We start from the raw sequence: 22,193 nt of genomic DNA, 5'->3' as shown, positions 1-22,193 counted from the left end.
TCTATATATAATAAAGAATCACTGGCAGAATGCATCAAACTAAGACTTTTATCTAAAAATCTTGCGGCTAGAGCATTCTTGCTATTATTACTGTATACATTAAGCTACATTCAAAGGAATCGAAACTACCACACTAATAGTGGAGAAACCACATACTTTTCAGGTGATTCTTTCTAAGTATGAAATAATTTTTCATAGAAAATTTCCTGGAAAGCAAGGAATGCTAATTCAGGTAATTTTCTCAACAATATGCCAAACAATTGAGCAGTTATCACATGATAGCCAGTGCATGACTCTCAACGAACTTTTGTTCGGTCGCTTTGAAACAATACAATACCTTTTCAACTGAGATTTCTAACACTTAGCTAGATATTACATCTACTAGTATCAACCATTTTAATTTATAATAACAAAATGTAAATCACAGCCATATCAATCACGAGACAGACAGTAATGGCTCAGTTGGAGCTGTTTCTCGCTTACTTCTAACTTTAGTGTTTCCTCAGATCTACCTCATTGTGCGCATCCAACTATATACTTTTATCTCTTTCCTCTATGGCCTATGCTGTCCGAGTTAATAATACTACATGGCATCCTCTTATTTATCAGTCTCAGCCGTTTGATTAACAAAGCCCAGGTACTGATAAAGTTTACCTGTGTTCCATGTGCTTTTGCATGCCTAGATTCTGCTGTACTTTCTTTGTCAGTCAATGAACCAATATTTCAGAGAACGAAGTATAGGTTTCTCCAGCAAAAATGAGATGCTTTCTTGCTACCAAAAACTACCAACGTAACATTCAGTTTCCATCCTGATAGATCTGTTCTTTCACCACCTTATAATAGCTCATCATACGGCATATTGTTGCCTTTCCTAGCTGTTGAAGTCAAGATTCCCAAACGTCAACTAACAAAGGCCTTCACCACTTCACACTTATTTTTGGGATGTCTGTCTATTTTAAAAACGTGGAGAAACATCTTATCGACAGAAAAAGAGGATTTCCTGTTGGAATGTGAGCATGCTCAGGAAACAACCTATTAATCTCTGTTCAGTTGTTCTATATGACGTATAGCTATTGCTCAATTGATTGGGATTAACAAACTTTGTAAGCATCTAATTCATAGTTTGTATCACCCATTCTGCCAAACCTATAGGTTGGAAGCGAGTATCTTCACCATATATAATATTTTACGCAATTGAGAGAACAGTTTGCTAGTCACATTTGGTTTATACATTCCTTGGACATCTTCCAGTGCTCCAAACTGTGCTATCAAATATTGTATAAAAATCTATTCCGGCATGAAAAGTCAGTATGATATACATTTAAGCGACACTGTACTTTCATTGTAACTATTTATGGGAGTAAAATAAAAAAAAAAATCTGATTTTCCCACAGTCAACTTCTGCAACACATTTCTTAATGACCTTGAAATTATTTTCTCATCATGATTTATTTCTTGGTCAGTGAAAATATCTACATAACTATTTAATTAAATCACTAACTAATAGACTATTAGTTAGTTAGTTATCACCATTAGATTACATCTAGGAACATAGGGCCGCAATCGCTTGCGGATTCTTCAACAAGTATTTAAGTGAGTAGGTTGTTAGCCCACTTAACCGAGCCGTCCCTAATTTAGCAGTGTAAGACTAGAGGGAAGGCAGCTAGTCATCACCACCCACCGCCAACTCTTGGGCTACTCTTTTACCAACGAATAGTGGGATTGACCGTCACATTATAACGCCCCCACGGCTGGGAGGGCGAGCATGTTTGGCGCAACGCGGGCGCGAACCTCGGATTACGAGTCGCACGCCTTACGCGCTAGGCCATGCCAGGCGTAATAGACTATTGGTGCAAAGAAATTACATTTGCTACCTATGTTTCTGGTATTTTGTTTTTTGTTAATTCTATTGAAAAAAGGAAAAACCTTACCTGATTTTGCTGCAAATCTCTACTGGGTATTAGGAAAATATATATTTTATATACCTTTGCATATGTGCTCATATTTCTATATTATTATTGAGCGTCAACATACCATTAGTATTCATCATTGCCTTTGTATAAATTTTACCCCAGTGTATTTTTGATGAAAGAAATTGAAAAGATATGAAATGTTAAAGAACAGTGAAATTAATATTGAGCTTTGGATGCCAAGACAAATAATTTACTGTGATTCCAAAGCTGAATTTTTGTACTTCTTTAAACCTGACTTTTGCCAATGGCTGACTATCTTGTCAGTAATGTAAAGGAGCTTAAAAATGTTAAATAGAGGAAAATGCCTTTATTCATTATAATAAAGAACATTCTCAAGGTCAGCCATTTTACTAGATTTCATTAGCAATAAGGAATAATTATTAGTTGTAACACCTATATTTCAAGTCACGAAAACATTTTAGCGGGTTAAAACTCAGTTTTCTCTCTCTTTTTTTTTTAATTTTAATTGATATATTAACTCTTCATGATATTTGGACCCTGAATTGTTCATCATTGGATTCAAATTGAAACCAAAAAATTGAAACTAGCCACTAGTTATAATTTTGTAAATAAAAAAAGGATCAAAACAAATCATTAAGCTAAATGGAATAATAAATATCATAGAGTTTGTTACAATGTATTATTCATGGAACAGAACTAGGAATTGCAACAAAATTAAACACAGTGACATGTAACAATATGATAAATTCTATTTTAGTTCACAATCATTAAAGTGTCAAGTTTTTTAATAATGTGTGTTCAGATAAGAAATTGATGTTGAGGCTATGGAGGCTTATAAAATGTCTAAATAATAAACATACACAGCTGTGACTAGACAAACAGAAATAAAGTCATGTCAATGAGAAGTTCGGTCAGAGAAGAGTTAAAAAAGTTCAATTAATTATCATGGGAGTGAAATCCTACAAGTTGATATACTAGAGTGAGAGTAATAGTTTGTTTTTTTTAAAACAGAATAATTTGTCTTGTCAGAGATTGTTCTAAACTAATGGAACCTGTCTGTGTGGAATTTGACAAAAGGCAGATAAACATTAGAAGTTCAGAATACAATTCCAGTAACTCGCACAACAGCATAAGGTATTACTATTATAATAGAAATATCTCAGTTTATCAACTGAATTTTAAACAAATAAAAGTGGCCTAAGTAGACTTTTGAAAAGAATAGAATTGTACAATGCACAAGATACAACTATGATTTGTATTGTGTACTTATGTTTAACTTGTTTCTAACATACAATTTATTATAGAAACAAGGAGTGCTTGTTGTTTGTGTATTGTTGAATTTATCACCAAGTCACAGACACCTAATGTAGAAGAATCCTTAATCCAAGACACGCTCATAGTTATTTTACTATATATATGTATTCTAATGTAACACTACTTGAAATCAGTTTCTGAAACCACCCAACATTTAAAACTAATAACACATTGATTTTTGGAATTGCATTCAGTATAATTTTTCAGGATGTAAGAAATGTTTGCTTCTGGAGCATCTCTGTTCAGTGATAAGAACAGTCATTTAAGCATGTAATTTTCCACTGTAGCCTGATTCCAAATAAACTTGTTATCATTTTAGAAATATGTGGAAACATTTAATCTGAGAATAACACTGTAATTATCAATAATAACAATAAATAGTGATCTAAATGCTAACTTTGGTTACTTGATGACAACTGTAGTTGATATATGAATTATCAGAGGTAAGTCCATTTCATGGAAACAAAACATTTTAATACATGTGCTACATGTGAATAATTCCCAAGTTTATAGCATGTAATGAACAGTATAATGTTACACAAGATAAATAACACTGCAATCAAGGAATGCAAACAATTTGTGAGAATATATTTTACATAGAAAATTTGCGAGTATATATTTTCTACAAACTTTGTTGTATTAAATATAGTTAGCAATGATGTATACATGAATAATAAAGACCCAATTTCACTATATTGTACTACATGCATATGCACTTATTTCACAAAATACCATATTGTAATATTATGCTAATATATATTTTTTCATTACGAGAAAATTTAATTTTAACTTACTTTAACATTAGCTGAATATTCCCATCAGCACTAGAAACATTATGAAACAATTGTTCAGATAATGCACACTTCTCTATAACACAGTTGCAATATCAAAAAGTCACAGATAATAAAGCCTATCGCAAAAAATGTATGCAGTATAGTATTTTTCTAAGATTTACAAATTCATCACATCTACAACACAGAATAGTATGTGGTCATTTCAGTGTTTATTAAAATAATTATTTCTACCATCTAACTTCACTGTTAGAACTAAATTTAGTTCACAGTGTCTTCCTGTATGTTAACATGCTGAAACAAAAACAATATTCATTCTGTAATAATGCATATCCATTATACAATGTCAATAGTGATTAATGAACTGAAAAGTCAAATTTGAAATATTTGCAAACTAGAATATAAAACAAAACCTCCAACCTTGTGTATTTGCTTAGATATCAATATTTGGCAAACCTGCAAGGGAAGCTCCACCCACTACTACAATATTATGAAACCTCTTGTCTTCTCACAAATACTTAAATACAGATGTATAACGAAAAGAAAGAGCAAATACTAAGCTACACACATCTGATAGTTGTTTGCAGTCTTTTGATCAATTAATTCTCTAAACAGAAATGAGATTTTCTTAACCCACATACAGCTTACTTAAAAAGCCAGATAAATTACAATGATTTTGTGTGTACCAGCATAGTAATTTAATAATTTTTGGATTTCTAAACTCCATCTTTGCAATCTACAAAAATTAATTTGTTTTCCCCTCCATTTAAGATGATAAATGAGACTTATGGAAAGGATTGACGGGTATGTCATGCGAGTACAAATCAATTTTGTAACATCATATGTAGTAGAAATTTCTTTTAGATGGATTTTTTACTTATTTTCATGTTCTAAAAGAATAACTAAAAATTAAGCATTTATAAGTAAATACTAATGATATATAATGTGTACATTTTGTAAATTTACACTGCTGAGGATAACAAACATCTAATTATTTACAAAGTTTATTAGATCAATATTCCTTCAAAACACTGTACTGTAAACAAGCTGATAAATCTTCTCCCACTGAGATCTTAAAGGCAGAATTACGATAAACTCTGTGGAGGAGTTCTGGTAATTGCCTCGCACGATCTTAATTCTACTGACATTGTTGTATTATGGTATCACAAAAACAGCCTAATGTCAAGAATAGTGATTCATTCCAATTCAGCAGCTAACAATAAAATAAACATACAAAATAAATGTGAAAATGTCTCAGGGAAAGTACTTTGGAACTCCATACTAAATACTAAACAGGATAGAACAGTACTATTCACTTTATTTCACATTTCCAATCCTTATTAATTTATGGTTGTTACGAGGGTGGTCAAATTGAGTGACAATGTAGAGAAAATAACAGATAAAATAAAAATTATACTGAACAAAATCAATTTCATAATTATTTACAAGGTTTTAGAGATTCGTACAATTCGAAATTTTTCAGATGAAGAACAGCACTTTTAAACTTAACACAAAAAATCATTTTATATTCAGAGCAGTCAACACTAAATTCACAGATTTAGGACACATTTTTAGTAAAATTACTCAGTCAAATATTCAAATATTTTGTCTACAAAAGACTTGCAATACTTACAAACAGGTTACAAAATTTTGTAAAGATACAAAAACAGAGTTATAGTATGGAAACTACAATGGTCACTTTGGGGTCATGTGGTCAGTGTAATCCACAAAATTAGTAGCAAAAGAGTTAAAGTCTACAGAGTAAAAGCTACTCCATTAAAAGGGAATATATAATTTCTTAAAAAAAAAGAAAGAGGATCAGTTTTAATATTTTTAAAGATAATATGTGCAAGTAAAACAGTATAGGGATCCATACATTATGTTAAAATATGTTTTCAACATATGTGTAATAATGTTTATTGATATTCAACTTCTAGATCTTGTACATAATCAACTGAATGTTTTAACAAAGATTAAGAACACACACAAAAAATATGCAATTCTTGAAATAATTTTTGTGTTGCCATACCCAGTAACACACCAAATAGCTAAACATAAAAATGATATTCAGTCAGAAAAAGAAAAACATTGAAGAGTGTATGTATAAAATATAAGACAAAAACAGAAATTACATTTGTTAAAAATACACACCATTTCAGTATTTTAAAGTTTGGACAAGAGGACACCTATTCTGACAAACTATTAAATTTCTTTTCTTGCTTGTAATCATATGCATTTGTATTTAAAGAGTAAATCAGTATTAACACCAATGTTTCCAAAAGTTGTATATTGTAGATTGATTGCTAAGATATTAATCTAAAATATGAAATGTTCTTATAATTAGTTTATACTATTGCTACTTCAATGTCAATGTCACACACACACACTAAATTTATATATCAATTTTAACAGCTTAACAGAACTGAAGCCTTCAATTTTGTGAGAAGTCCCTTAAATGTATCTATTTTAATCTAATTTTCTAACAATGCTTTCCTTAACATTAATCAAATGCTATAAAATAACTATAAAAAAAACGTCATTATATCATGTACTTCATCATTAAGGAATACTTTCTATATTTCAATAAGCTGTCTTCCTTTGTACCAAATGTCAAGTAACAGAAAAATTATTGATAATTAATTATGCACATCTTTAAGTTTATAAATTGCTATATTATGCGTGTTCCTTAGATGGACCTGCATATTTCCAAACTGTATGAAGCCTTTTCCACATTCTGTACATTTGAAAGGATATTCATGGGTGTGCTGAGCAATTTCATGGTCTTGAAGAGCACTGCTGCATTTAAAGCTTTTGCTACAATGGGTACATTTGTATGGCTTCTCACCTGTATGGGTCCTTTGGTGACGAGTTAGAACATTATGATATGCAAATGTTTTTTCACAGTATGGGCAGCGGTATGGTTTCTCTTTGTTGTGGATTCTCATGTGTATGTTTAAGTGTGAACGCTGTGAAAATTTTTTCCCACAAACATCACAACCAAAAGGCTTTTCCCCTGTGTGAGTAAGCACATGTTTACGTAACCTGCCCCGTTCGGTAAATCGTTTTCCACAAAGATTACACTGATGTGGTCGTTCATTTGTGTGAACTACAGTATGATTTCGCATATCTGATGACCTATTTGTAGAATATTTACAATGAGGACATTTAAAGCGTCGGTCTTCTGTTTCATTTCGATGTATTTTTTTTATGTCCTTCTAACATTTTCATGGATGTAAACAGTTTGCCACACTTTTCACAGGAGTAGGAATCTTTACATACAGTTTCTTCCCTTTCTTCCTCTTGTTTTTGCATTTCAAAAGACGTAGAAGGAATGTTTGGATTGTTAGGATCATGTTTAGCTATGTAATGTTTCATAAGGTTATTTGTGCAAGAGAAACCTCTATCACACACAGAGCAGTGAAAACGTTTGCCACCCGTATTATTGATCTTTCTTACAACTATTTCATGGCTATGAAGTTTAACATTTTCATATGACTGTGAATTTGGAATACTTTTTAAATGAGCTCTCATGTGGGTAGCTAGACCAGAGCCTTTTCTGTACATTTTGTCACAAAGACTGCACTTTTCTAGTTGAATATCACCATGGAATTTCTGATGTTGACGAAGGTTGAATTGTCCTTTGAAACCTTTCCCACATTCCAAGCACTTGAATGGTCTATCATCATCTTGGTGAATGGCAAGGTGAGTTGAAAGTTCAGAGCTGTTTTTAGTAGAAAAATTACAACGAGTGCAATGATAGTTATCAGAATCTAAGAAATCATGTTGTTTTTTATGGGTTGTTAAAGAATCTTTTGAAGTAAACGATTTTTCACAAAACTGACATTTGTGTATTTCAGATCCAAATACAAGCTGTTCAGTTAAAGCCTTGATTCCTTTATCCTCCTCTTGATGTTCATCTAGTTCTAGAAACTGATTTTCTTCCTTTTGAATATTATTCTGAGACCGATCTTCTATTAGTTCCTCAAACTGTATTTTGCAATTTTTTACTATCTTTATCATTATAACTGTTGCTACAGATCACAGTGTTCTTATCCTCATCTCTACTTTCTTCACCAGTAAAACCCTTTTTTTCTATCAATTTTTCTTCATTTGAAAAAGCATGAAAAAGTTTATCACTTTCCTCTTTACTCACTTCTTTTCTTTTATCTATAATGCAGGGCATAAATGAAAAAAAGAAAGAAATATACACATTTCCAAACATACTGCTTTAAACCTAAGTTTGTTTTATTCTTTTTAAAGAAACTACTTTTTATTCAATATTTTATTGTTATTCACAACTTAAAAATACACAAATACTATATTAAAAAAGGTGTTCTATACTTTGCACATGCATTTCTTTCATAACTTTATGTGCACCATTTACATATTTTTTATGCTTAAAAATCTCCACAATTAGTGGTTTGAAAATTGAGTTCTGAATGCTGTTATAAGAGTTAATTTTGTGATTTTTAATTATGAATTTGATTTAAAGTATAAATTACAATACACACAGAAACAATACATTTTCACTAAAGAAAATTTCAATTACCTTTGTGATAGATTTCTATATGGGACATTAGGAAACTTGATGAGATGAAAACTTTGCTACAGATTTCACATTTGACACTGAGACATTCACTTGGTTTCACATAGAAATCTTTGTTGTTATCCCAGCCATCACAAATTGTCTCACTGGTACTTGAAGACTGTGTTTCACTTGAAGAAATTTCTTCTACTAATGTGGTCATTTTCAAACTTTTAACCGATTATGAGCATCAGTGTTCAAACTTTTGAACAGAACTTAGCAGAACTTCTAGAAATATACACTTGACGTTACCCCTAAAGCAAAAGCATAATACATTTTATTGAAAATATAATCTTTCAAATTCTGGAAATTTTCCAAAACTACTAAAATACATTGCTCCCTAAAATAGATTCCCCATGGTTTATTTAATATCAGCACAGACATTAGTTTATAAACTTTAACAGAAAGCCTATACATAAGTAGTCAAAGAACTAATAATTTTTGGGTATAGCTTTTTATTACGGAATTTGTAAAATACGGAAGTACACAATTCCCAGTAATTTGCAGTAATATAGATATCACACAACTTCCAAGTTATCAAAAAGTGAAAATATGTTCAGGATATTGATTTTTCTGGGGGTTGGGGGACATAAACATGAAATGCTAATGAACATATTCCAGTGTAAATAGTTTGATGGAAGCTTATATCTAAGTTAACAATTTTCTTACCTGAAAATATATTTCTGACAAATACTTAACTCTCTGCACACAGTATTTCTTTCTCATGCACCTCTTTTTGAGATTTTTGTGCACTCCACTAGTCTTGAGTTATCTCCAACTTAAATCATGTGTTAACATGAATTGTGTGCTACTACATGACAACATCCTTGTTGTTAATGAGAAACTTTGTTCACATACAGAAAATTCTATTATGAAATTCAGCACTGCCATTACTAGATGTATTTAATTTTGCTCTTCAATTCTGAAAGATTTTGTGAGAATGTTATGAGTGATTTGACTTAGTGATCATTATTATTATTATCATAACTGCCTTATTTCTCCTTTCAGTGGATGCTTATTTATTTTTTGATTTTCCATAAATTTAAAATACTACTACTCACTTCCGCACATTTTCCAACAGTTGTACAATACAAGTTGTGCAAGAGTTACCTTTCAGATTATTTCAAAACCGTACCAACTCATTTCTCTGTAACTTTGACCATCTCGATTTCTCCATGTTTGATTGAGACTAAAATAATTCACTAACATATTTTAAGTGGTTTTTTGTAAAACATCCAAATTTTCATGCAAAATAGACTTGGCACATTTCATGCAAATACATATAGTAAATATAGTTATAGTCAATAATTCTTTTCCATTATGGGATCTATCCATTGGATCAAACCCCATACACATTTGATTAACCTGTCTTTTGTCTAAGATTTTACTCCAGTCTAAATCTGTATCACGTAATACTTTTTCAAATACTATAGTTAGGAATAGTGTCAGTATTAAGGGCATGCAACTTGTTAGGTTAACAGATTGAAGGAGTGGATTTTGTTTGAATACTATGAATTACCATGCTCTTTTGGAGAGGCTAATAGTGATGATGTGCAATTTGTTTGCAGATCTTGCAGACTAGAGAAGAAATCAGAGGCTGTATTAACTAGAATTGTTAAAGCTGTTAGAGAAATACAAATTGTGGAAAATGAGAACAGGGCTAAGAGATATAAAGCTAAGCTCTTAATTGAGAGGGTTGTAGTACATAATCTGAATTTTCTGAAGATAAAAAAAGAGCAACGTCTAAGAAGTTTTCAAAAAATCCTTTTAGCTGTACAAAGCATGTTGTACTAAGTCACAGGTTTCAGCCATAACAGTGAAGAAAGGAATCTGGTGCAGGGAAGAGAAGTAATTAGGATAAGAAAAGATGATAGTACCAAGTCAGTAGTTACAGGAAAATTACACTATGTAACACAAATTTTGTTTCTGTATAGTATGTGTTATATATTAATTGCTTGTGTTGTAAAAGTACAGAAAATGGCCATTATTCCATTCAAACTTTCCTTTTGTGACCTGGATAATGAAATTTAGAAATTAACCTATTTTCTATGTAAAAATGGGCAAATTTGCACATTTTCATTTATATAAGGTCTGAATAAAACAATATATGAATCAAGATTTACATGTATTTATACTAAAGTTATACAAAAATATTTAGAAGCGAGTAGTTTTTCAAGATTTGCAACTCTAATGTAAATCAGCCCCCAAATATAATTTCCCATCATATTTTTGTTATAAACTCCCTGGTAGCGGCATTCGAAGTCCAGTATATCTTGGTGAAAGTGCTTGCCTTGCTGCTCTGAGTATGCTCCCATGTTCTTCTTAAATTTATCAAGGCATGCTTCAATGATATGAACTTTCAGTGACATCCTGCAGCCCTTTTTGCCCTAGTTCTTCACCAGAGCTTCAACCAGTTCCCCATAATTTTCAGCCTTGTGATTGCCCAAGAAGCCCTAAACCACTGCAACAAAACTGCCCCAAGCTTTTTTTTCCTTTCTACTGAGCTTCTTGGAGAATTTTGTGCACTCCAGGATCTTCTTTATTTCTGGTCCAACAAAGACACCAGCTTTGATCCTTGCCTCAGACAGCTTAGGGAAGAAGTCTGGAAGGTACTTGAAGGCTGCAGTCTCTTTATCAAGAGCAATGATAAATTGTTTCATAAGACCCAATTTTATGTGTAATGGTGGGAACAACATCTTCTAGAGGTCCACTAGTGACTCACACTTGACATTGTGCCTCCCCATAGAGAATTCGGTGCATTGTATCCAGTGCTGTGGTGTCCTTGCTGTCCCAAAGGCAAAGATAACAAGGAAACTTGGTAAAGCCTCCTTGGAGACCCATCAGGAATGCCACCGATAACCTCCTATCCATACTCATCATACTTCAAGGCTTCTAGCTGTTGTATTCCTCTTTAAGGTACACCGGAAGATTTAAATTTTAAAAGGACTAAAATTTGTATAATATAAAATTGTTCCTCCTACCTTCTAGGGATATTTGCAGTACTCGCAGGTAAAATGAGGAGCCCAGAGTTTGTCTTGATCCCTGATAGGCATGCCAAATTATGCCTTGTAGGCTTTACACATTTTAGCAGATGCTGTCACAGAGTACTTTATTGCTCCTATGTTGATAAATTGGCCACATACATAGCAAAATGCATCTGGAGAATGCTTAGTTTCTTGATACCATCTCTGATAAAATCACATAGGTCTGTGTTCACTCAGGCAGCTAAAACTAAACTGAAGTGGTGAGCCCCTATATATACACACACATACATTACTATGAAAAGTTCTAGAATATTCTAAAAGGTTCTTGAAAATTCTCTGAAGTTCTTGTAAGTTCAAGAAAATTCTCTATCAGCTACTCAGCACTGAATTTACCTGGAATGTTCTGAAAAATGGTCACAAAAGCAAAGTTTAAAGAAAAAAAAAATGTCTTTTCCATTTACTTTAGGCATGAGCAATTGGGAAATAATACTTTCTGCCCACGAACAAGAAAAAGTTTTGTTACATAGTGTTATGCAGTGAGCCTTCTGGATACAATAGTCTGTAAACTAAATACAGAGGAAACAATAAGATTTTGTTGTACAGAGCAATGGTGAAGGAAAACTGATGAACCAAGTGAAATGTTTAAAATGTAATAGTTAAGCAACGATGCAGTTTTTGTTGTACACCAAGAATTAATGATGTAAGAAAGGATAGGTCAGAGGACTAACTTATAGGTATTTGTATTTTTCTCATAACAAAGCCACACTGGGCAATCTGCTGAGTCCACCAAGGGGAACTGAACCCCTGATTTTAGCATTGTAAATCTGTAGACTTACTGCTGTACCAGTGGGGGACAACTTACAGGTACAAGGGAAGTTGATAAAGGCATTTAAATACTATTACTACAGCTTAAATTTGTCAGGAGTTATCACTAATACAACAGTGAAAATGAGATTCTATGTAGTCTATTAGAGCTGGATGCTAGACTAAGCTTGGTTTAATATACAAATGCAAGCAGATTGGCTGTCTGGGCTTGAAGAATCATTATGATTGAAAAAGGAAGCTTTTTGGAATTGAAGATTTAAACTTAAATTGTGCAGAATCTAGCTTGTTTGCAAGGACTATTAACTCAGGTAAAGGTTTAAATGAAAACTTGATAGTTGTTAAAGCCAAAATAATTCAAATGAAGAAAAATATTAAAGCTACTGAAAAGTTTAATGTAATAATGAAGTACAGAACTTGTGGTTAGTGTAGGCTAAAATATTGTAATGTAAAAAGTATTATAAAAATTACATAACTAAAGCACTTGAGAGAACAAGATAGTTTAACATGAGTGAAACTACTATTTGGTTACATAGACAATTTTGACACAAATTTCTTTGAAATACAGGGTTATTGGTTGTTTAATAATGATAGTATACCAAAATAAGAAAAGTAGCAATGGCTTTATATGTAAGGTGTCAGTTACATTTTGTTCATGTTGAAGATATGAGAGAGAATAGCAGAAAGTCGAATCTATGCAAGTTTCTGTTAGTGGATATAGGAGTGGATGGCTTTGAGTTAAAATACATTATAGATCAGTATCAATGAGATATTTTAAAAGTCAAACCATAAACAGATATTCATAAACTGTTTATTATGCTTTTCTTCAATGATTTGTCAGACAACATCTGAGAACATTAGGAATAATGTTATTTTAGATTTACTGTTAAATTGCAATAAAGGTAACAGCTGAGAGGAAGGAGATATGGAACGTCTAGATGCAAGTTATTAACACAAAATACATGATTTTGATTACAAGTCTCCAACATTCAAATTTTGAAGAGACGTGATAAATTCTGTTTATTGTGAACTGGGCTGCTAAATGAAATGGACATACTGATCAGGTATAAAGTTTTTAAAAATATACATTTAATTTTCAAAATATATATTTCTTAAGGAGATTAGACAACAGAAATGTAAGAAAAAAGTTGGTTGGAAATGTGAACAGTAAGGATTTCCTTTAATATTTTACAGAGTATGAACAGTTTAGAATTAGAGTAGGGCCTTTGAAGGATAATTATGAGATAGTTGGGTTACTTCTACATTTTCTTAAGGTTTTACTGATGAAGATTTAAGTAGTATATATTCTTTATTTGGAACAGTTGTTATAGGAAAACATAACTGATGAAGAAGACAACACCAATTCCAAGGTTATGAAACGATCAGATTACAAAATGACAAAGCATGTCATCATCAATCACGATTATTCCCTTCATTACCTGAACACACAAGGTTCTGAGATGCTTAACTTGCAGCCTGTGCAGGACTATTTAACAACCCCTGTTGAAGTAAACCCATTTATGAAACAAAGATGCTGTGGCATCACTTAGAAACAGGTTGGATGTTAACAAAGACAGTAGTGATACCAGTAGTAGCAGATTTCCACCAAATCAGATGTCTTCAATCACAGACAGGTAATGAAGGAAAGTCAAATGTTTTAATGTGAGAATCAAAAAGTTAATCAATTTGTGTGTGTGTGTGTGTGTGTGTGTGTGTGTGTGTGTGAAACTGTTGCTGGTAAGGAGGTGCAACCACTATGAAATCTCGTTTCTTTGAATGCTCATGGCTTCCAATCTAAATTTTGCAATAAACAGATGAATTGCATGTTTGATTACAGTAAATTTCAGACATTCCTGTGATTACACAACAACTAATAACATACAATTAATGGAATTTCTAATTCCTTATTCTGCCATCCAAACACACCATTTTACCCAAGTCTTAAGAGGTCCTAAGTTAAAATGTTTTTCTTGACAAAAAACACTAATATTTTCATTTCCCAAACCCAAGGATATTGGAAAACAATAAGCTTATGAACAAATCACCAAGAAGAATGAACTTATTTACATGCTGCTAGTAGTGTCATACTTCATTGGTCTACTATAGTAAATTTCTTTGCACGAGTGCATAACTTAAGTTTTTTTTGCAAACAACTAATTTTCAAACGTGTACTCAGAAAAATCATAATATTGGTTTCTTGTGCATTTTCCGAATATTACTTAAAATTGAACAGTTTTTGTTATGAGCTTTGCCAACATAACAGTGTTGAACTCCATCTCATTTTTTTCAGTCCTGTTTTTAACATTTTTATGAAAACAAAAACTATTTATTGTGTGTATGTGGTTCAGGTTAGCTGAAAAAATATAGGTCTCTATAGGTTTTAGGAATTACTTTCACACACAAAAGAATTAAAAAGGAGCACTTAAAATACAAATCTTCATAGGTCTTATAGATATACTACACTGTGAAGTCTGAGGGTTTTAAGGATAGAAAATGATATTCTATTTAATGGTACAAGTTACTTATATTGGCTGTCAAACTTTGTTGATACAAAAACAGGAATACATATAGTCTAGAGAAGTGCTGTAATCATGGATCTGCCCTTGAACCTAAGTGAGAAACTGTATTTTGTGAATGTTAAGGATATAACTGGGTACAAAACTGTAGTTTGTTAATATTATGAAATGTTCAATATTTTATCAGTAACATTATTCTTCAAAACTGTTAACTCCTTTAAAAAATTGATTCAGAAAGAAGTATGAACAAGTGTTAAAACTGGAAAAAATCTATTGTATCATAAATATTACGATAGGTTCTACATTAACTTGATCAAGTACATGCTAAACTATGCAACACATTGAGATTTTACTCATTTTTATCATATTTCAATTTCAAATAGTTACATTTTAAATAATGAGAAAATAAAAAATCCTTTATATTTATGAGTATAATATGTTAGAAGTTATACTTCCAGATAAATATTTTAGCTTTAAACTAAAAATCCAGAGTCTCGTGGCTTCCTTTTTTAATTTACACTTTTCACCTGGGTTATATGGGAACAATATCAGTGTTTCACACTTCAGGAAAACTGTTCAAGAAAACCAAATTTGATCTCTGTAAAATGTAAGCAAAACATCAACACAGGGACTTTATCTTTTATATGATGCCACTGGCTATATTGCCATTGAATACTATGAGATAGTTGAAATTGTTTATGTTTCTTGCCCTTTTACAAAAAATCATATCTGAAATATTCTTGACCCTGGAAGTTCTATGAGAAACATTAAAATTTATCCTAATCATGTGGATATAAATCCCTTGGTGTTAGGAATGATTAAACAATTACAAATATAGTTTTAAAGGAGATTGTTTCTGAATTTCATCCAAAGTACTCGAGGGCTATCTGCACTAGCCATCCCTAATTTAGCAGTGTAAGACCAGAAAGAAGGCAGCTAGTCATCAGCACCCACCACCAACTCTTGGGCTACTCTTATCAATGAATAGTGGAATTAACCATCACATTATAATGCCCCCATGGCTGAAAGGGCAAGCATGTTTGGTGCGACAGGGATTTAAACCCACGAACCTCAGATTTTGAGTGGAACATCTTAATCCATCTGGCCATGCTGGGCCATTTAAAGGAGAACAAATACAAGATACTAGTATAAAAGTCCATGAAAACTTATGGGAAATCAATGCAGAATGATTAACAAAAATTACTGAATATAAAGAAAACAAATTTGTCTGTATCTCTAAAATGCACTGACTACACTTATTTCAGCCTTGAAGCAATTATTTTATCACCACATTAGTAAAATCTACAATGAAAAATGAAATGTTATAGTAAGCAAAAATGTACTCTGAAAGAGTTAAGTACCACTCTTGAACCTTTTTACTGTATTCTACATCAGGAAGTAGGTAACAGAGTGCTGCAGTTCCAAAACAAATTTTCAAATCATTTGACAGTACAAAGAAAAGATATTTGGTAGTAATAAACTTTTATTTTTCTGTATGTTTTAAACCCAAGTAGACAACATATATGTTAAAATACCAAAATAATATTAATTAACATTTATTCACCACATAAAATGTTTCAAACACTGATTCTATTACATTAGTAATAGTAGAATTACTTATAGTTTAACTTAGGCATTATGCCTAATACATAAATGTATTGTAAGGCTTAGATAAAACATTACTTGGTAAATTTTAGTTTGCTTTTGGCTACAACTCAAATGTCATAAAAATTATGAATAATTACACTATATGCTCTTATCAAAAATAAATAAGATAAATCTTTCCAATAAATTACCTTCAATATTGAGCATTCAACATAAACACCATAACTGTCATGAAAACAATCAGGTGACAGTTGAGTTGCTAAATGACAGTGTATATTGTTGAGCATTACCTAAAAAACGAGATTTTTTAACAACGTCAAAGGGAATAAACCTTTCATAACTTGTAATAAGTTTATTTCTTGTTGGTCTGTTACTCTGTAGACAGAAGGAATGTACAAAGAAACATTCAGTTGTTAACTACCACTATTTTTAAAGAGGGTACTAAAAATTATAGGACAATTATTCTTATTTCTGTATTGAGAAAAGTTTTAGAAAATCCAATAATAACCATACAAAATCATTTAGTGAGACTTCATTAAATGTGGATTCCATGAAAAAATATTCTTTCCTGAAAAATAAAACGTGTATTTAAATTTATTTTCTCAGGTTCTAATCCGAGATGTTTTTCTCGTGAATTTTATTTCTTATCTAGATGATGGAAAGACTTTTAATTGAGTAACAAACAGAATATTAGCAAAAAAACCATTAGTTTGGGATGGAGAAAGACTAATTAACTGGACTGTACTGTTTGGTGGATGGAAGAGAAAAAAGCAAAAGTTGTTTGCCTATCTGTGTCAAACAACTGGTAAAAAAAACAGCAAAAGTATTATAAAGTATAAATGGAAATTAAGTTAAAACAAAAACAGTGATCCAACATTGAATAAAAACTTAAACAGAATTAAAAAGACCAATGACCCTTAAAAGAATTAAAACATTCATAACGTGGACAGTGTCCCCCATCGCTAATGACACTGTCCAACATCAGGGGTAAAGGCATGGTAAAAACATGTATAAAATGGTGTTACAGTCGTAACAGCAGCAAAACAGTAAAAGTGAGCTATTGTGACTTGAGTATCACACACTGATGCATCAGTCCCAGATAAAGAAAAATGATGAGTTAAAAACTGTGAACAATACATAGCCTAGTTAGAAAAGTTCCTACTTCCAATTCTTTTAGAAAAAGAGAGCTAAAGTCCAATAGAAGGTTTTATCTGGAAAACCCTGTTATCACATTGCTCACTCCAAGTTGACTGTCAACTGGCACAGAGTGAGCCTCGAATACAAGGCTGTAGTTCATGTACGAAATAGGTTCAGCAGTGATAGCACCACAACAGACAGACTTAGTTGTGGTGTCAGGGAGCTCATTTCTGTGAATAACATGGCGTGGTATCCAGAAAACTGAATAGAAGTAAATGATACAAGAGAAATGGACCACTTGGTTTTGAATATTGATGAAAACAGGTTAAGAACTAACATGAAGCAATTCCAGAGCCAGCAGAAAGCTACACAAGTTGGTATAAATAGTACAGTTCATGTACTGCATAGCTTCTATGTGATCCAGGGCAAGAGAAATGGCAAAAACTTGGCGGTGTGAATACAGAAACTATAGAGGGGATTCTGTGTGCAACAACTGAATCACAACAAACCATGGCAGAGCCCACAGAGTCACCAGATTTTGAACCAACCATGTAAGTGGGAATGGAGGGATGGCTTTAAAGATGTTCCGCATATAAAAGATAGTACTTCCAATCAGAAGTATCCTCTTTTCTCAGATGACTTAAAGAAATGTCACATTTAGGGATGGTTGTAAGCCATGGTGGGCTAGGCTAACAGCAATGTTATCCAAGAACAGACCCAATTAAGCCAACTGTGCCTGGATACGAAGACCAAAGGGAACAATGGTAGACCATTTATTCCAATAAAGCATGTCCAACTGAGAAAGGAAAACAATACCCCAAGTGGGAAGTTATGGTAAGGATCAAAGTTTTCAAGCGTACAGTTGCAAATGGCAGAGACTTAGTGTACAAACTACAGCCAGGGGAAGTGTGAAAAGCCCCCATGCAGAGCAGAATGTGGTGAATCAGCATATGTCCGAGATGGAGTGGGAAATCATAACTTCCAAGCCTCTGGGTTGGAGAAATTGTTCACAGTCTTCAAGTGTTGCACCTCTTTCTTCTACACTCACATAGAGCAACAACTAGAATAAGAGGGATATGAACCACTACAGTTAACCCAGTGTGGTTACAATTCACACTCGTTGGTGTCATAATCATTACCAACACAAAGAGCACACATTAAAGAACCAGGACATGATGTCTTTGAGTGATTAAATCACTGATGCTGGAAATATCCAAGAGGGTTTGGAATATATGACTGTACCTTATAGTTCAAATAACCTGCCTTGACTATGACAGGTAGACATGGCGATACAAACGTAAATATCAGAACATTAGAGGCCATCATAATTCTGTCTTCGCGAGTGAAGATTTGGCACACTGCAGAAAAGTCTTGGCTGGAAATATCAGCAAGGATCACCAGCTCGGGAATGTTCTTGAAGTACCTCTCAATAATTACTCTCCTTAAGGAGTTATTATTTCAGGTCAGTATCGGGAGTAACCTTAATGGGTACCTTACCAATGTTCTTCCAACTCATGAAAAGTTTGGTGTGTTGTGGTAAAGATGTTTCCACCAAAATACCTCCAGATCACAACTTCCTTACTGACTTGAGGAATCCAGAGAGCTCCTCTAATCCCTTTTAAATGAAAAAAGGGAACAACTGCCCTAAAGATTTCTCTTAGACAATGAATGCAGAGGTGTTGAATCCAACTTTGATGGTGACGGTATAACAAAGTCATCTATACGTGGTCATTTTCTGATAATCTATGTTTTTTTCCTCTCTCCTCATTTTTTTTTTCATGAATGGGGTATCTATACTAAAATAAGAACATTTCAGTGCCCAGTATCCCTACCCATCACGGAGTCCTATAAGGGGATGCACTGCAATGCCAGGGCTTCGTGAGCACTATACCCAAACACCAGTATCAAACAAAATATCCACAACACCTACTGGAAACATCCATAACTGGTACTTGGTTGACCCTTGCTACAGTGGACAAGCCAAATGATCCTGGAATTCAAGGCCAAGGTGGTACACATTAAGGTTTGACCCCTTCAATCTCCAGGGTCTTCTCCTCCTTTTCATGGATCACCACACACGGCAAACATATGGGTAGACATTCAAATCCAGAGGAGGTAAACTGAAATTACAGAACCTTCCACATATAGAAATCCACCTTGATGGGAAACAAAAGTTATCAGTATTGCTCAGTAAAACTACATATATTTGTTTCTACATAGTGTTGTGCATGAGGAATCAGTGCAAAGGGTTGGTCAACTGGTTTGATTCTTCCAACCCCATTAAAAATAATACTGACTGTTAGTATTGTTTACTTTAACATGAGCTGCTGTGAAATTAGCAACAGAGGGTAACAAAATATGGATAACTCTCACATTAAATGCATAATACCACATACAACAGAACTCCATACAAGAATGGGACATGCATACTTTGACCACTACCCCTACATATAATGACACTGATAAGAGCAAAATTTACACATTTTCTGTTGACATTAAGCTCATATCTTGAACTGTACAGAGAATATTGATATACTACATAACAATCATGATCAATTGGCAAGTTTGACCAATAGTTGGTAAATTACCTTTTGATGATGATTAGCCAGTTCAGTGTTTATAAGTAAGCATGTTCTGTTACCTGTATTGAAGTTAACTGAATTTTGGATAATTATTTAATAACACTCTTATAGCTCACCAATAACATAGTATAGTGTTTAGGTTCTCTCTATCAAAGTTTATTTCACTACCTTTTAGAAAAACATACTACTAATGTAGTATTTTCAAGATACAAGGAGACTAAACGGTATTTTACAAGTGATGGAAAATTAGTTACAAATAACCATTCAAAGTCTATCAAAACTAATGGATGTGATACTTACCTACGCGAGTAAGACAATTCTGAAATAACGCCATACTAATAACTTTGCAAATATAATACATGTAGCCCCATAACAGTAAATATATAGATTCTAGTGTTATTAATGCAATTATTTATCTTATGTCAAGAAAATTACGTCTAATTTTAAATACAAACTTACACATAATTGGAATTTAAACTTGAATCTTTACCTCTTAATTATTTATATTTACACAGTTCTAGATAGTCGAACACGTGTTTAATATCACAGTAAATTAGTTATGTAGCCTTACTTTGCCATAATGCTCATATCCCAAGAGATTTTATGCCTTGATGATTACGTTGTCTCATGTTAAGCCTATTACTATTGGCACTAGTGTTGGTACAGTACTTGTACAAACTTGCAGTTTTATCCGAATTTGTTCAATCTTAAATGTACGCTTTCAGACTCAAACATATAGTTAATAAATTATATAGTACATATAATTTCTTCAAGAAGGATATACAAAACATTCAAAATACAACTTATTATCAGGTTTTCGTCACGCTTAAATCAAACAATAAAACCTACGAAAGATACAAGTTCCCACCTCCAATGGGCTCAGTCACGTGACGTAGAACTGAAACATTCTTTCTACTGTCATTTAGACCAACACGTTATTGTAGAACTATGCGCGCGAATATACTACATACTCACGAATCAAAAAATCACAAAACCATATATTGCTGCATACCATATATTCCCGACATCAGTAGAAAAACAACTTAAACCCAAAATAAACCAATATAAAGGAACGCCTTTATACCTATATTAAATATAATAAAATAAAATTATATATTCAAACATCTAACATCGCCCTCTACATTCCGACACTCAGTTACACAACCCCTTCCAAACATGTGGTCAGCTTCTGGTCAGTTACCTCTTTCTTTCTTTGTGAAAGGTCGAAACGTTATTCGCTCTTCTACATAAAATATTTTCTCAACCCAAACGAGCCGTTTTTGCATATATATTTCTAATACACTGTTTGTAATTATTTCATATTTATATTATGAATTAGATATCTCTACGAAATTACTTGATTAACCACAAAACTCCTAAATATTAATAGTTATCATGATTCAAGTGTAATCGCTTTGTGTTAATTCTGCATTTATAAGTATTACTAAACAGATATCTTAACGTAATTAATTTAATAATTACAAATTTCCTGTACTTAAATATTTATCATAATTGAATTATTGCTGTGTAATTTTATTTTATTATGAATTAGATAGTTTATTCATCATAAATAGTATACAGTTGTATAGAGGGCCATAATAGTCCCATAGTAAGTCGTACTGGCCGTCTATCGCTTTTATGAAGTTGAACCATTTCCACGTTTGTGCGTTATCGTCATATTTTAGGATCCTGGTCATTTTCTCCTTCCTGTTTCAAATACCACCCAAAGGATTGAAGGCTTTATATTAAACTTATACTCTAGTCTGTATATTATTTTATATCTTAAGATGGAATGGATTGGATGTTCATTGTTATATGTTGACTGAGTAGAGAAACTTGAGATATTTTTTTAGTAAACGTGATCTAAATTCATCAGATTCCAAAACAACAACTGAATACGAAATTTGTATCTTAAATAACTGT

At 32.5% G+C, this 22,193-nt stretch overlaps 1 protein-coding gene across 8 annotated transcripts; it reads right to left on the bottom strand.

Annotated features, from left to right (window-relative positions):
• Positions 1 to 3,700: 3,700 nt before the first annotated feature.
• LOC143232837 (zinc finger Y-chromosomal protein-like) lies at positions 3,701 to 21,291 on the bottom strand. Of its 8 annotated transcripts, none has more exons than XM_076468759.1 (4): positions 21,129 to 21,277; positions 9,294 to 15,051; positions 8,589 to 8,878; positions 3,701 to 8,206 (listed from the first exon to the last, which is right to left on the bottom strand). In XM_076468759.1, the coding sequence occupies exon 4, from the start codon at positions 8,057 to 8,059 to the stop codon at positions 7,226 to 7,228; it is 834 nt and encodes a 277-aa protein (XP_076324874.1). In that variant the 5' UTR covers positions 8,060 to 8,206; positions 8,589 to 8,878; positions 9,294 to 15,051; positions 21,129 to 21,277; the 3' UTR covers positions 3,701 to 7,225. The 8 variants fall into 8 exon arrangements, with proteins under 8 accessions (XP_076324874.1, XP_076324878.1, XP_076324875.1 ...); XM_076468763.1 differs by having other exon boundaries at positions 14,953 to 15,051; XM_076468760.1 differs by having other exon boundaries at positions 9,294 to 15,039; positions 20,842 to 21,167.
• Positions 21,292 to 22,193: the final 902 nt, after the last annotated feature.

The sequence above is a fragment of the Tachypleus tridentatus genome, chromosome 11 (assembly GCF_004210375.1).
Source record: "Tachypleus tridentatus isolate NWPU-2018 chromosome 11, ASM421037v1, whole genome shotgun sequence".
NCBI classification, from domain to species: Eukaryota; Metazoa; Arthropoda; class Merostomata; order Xiphosura; family Limulidae; genus Tachypleus; species Tachypleus tridentatus.
The sequence above is the reverse complement of the archived record's forward strand: the minus strand, read 5'-3'. Positions and strand labels throughout refer to the sequence as shown.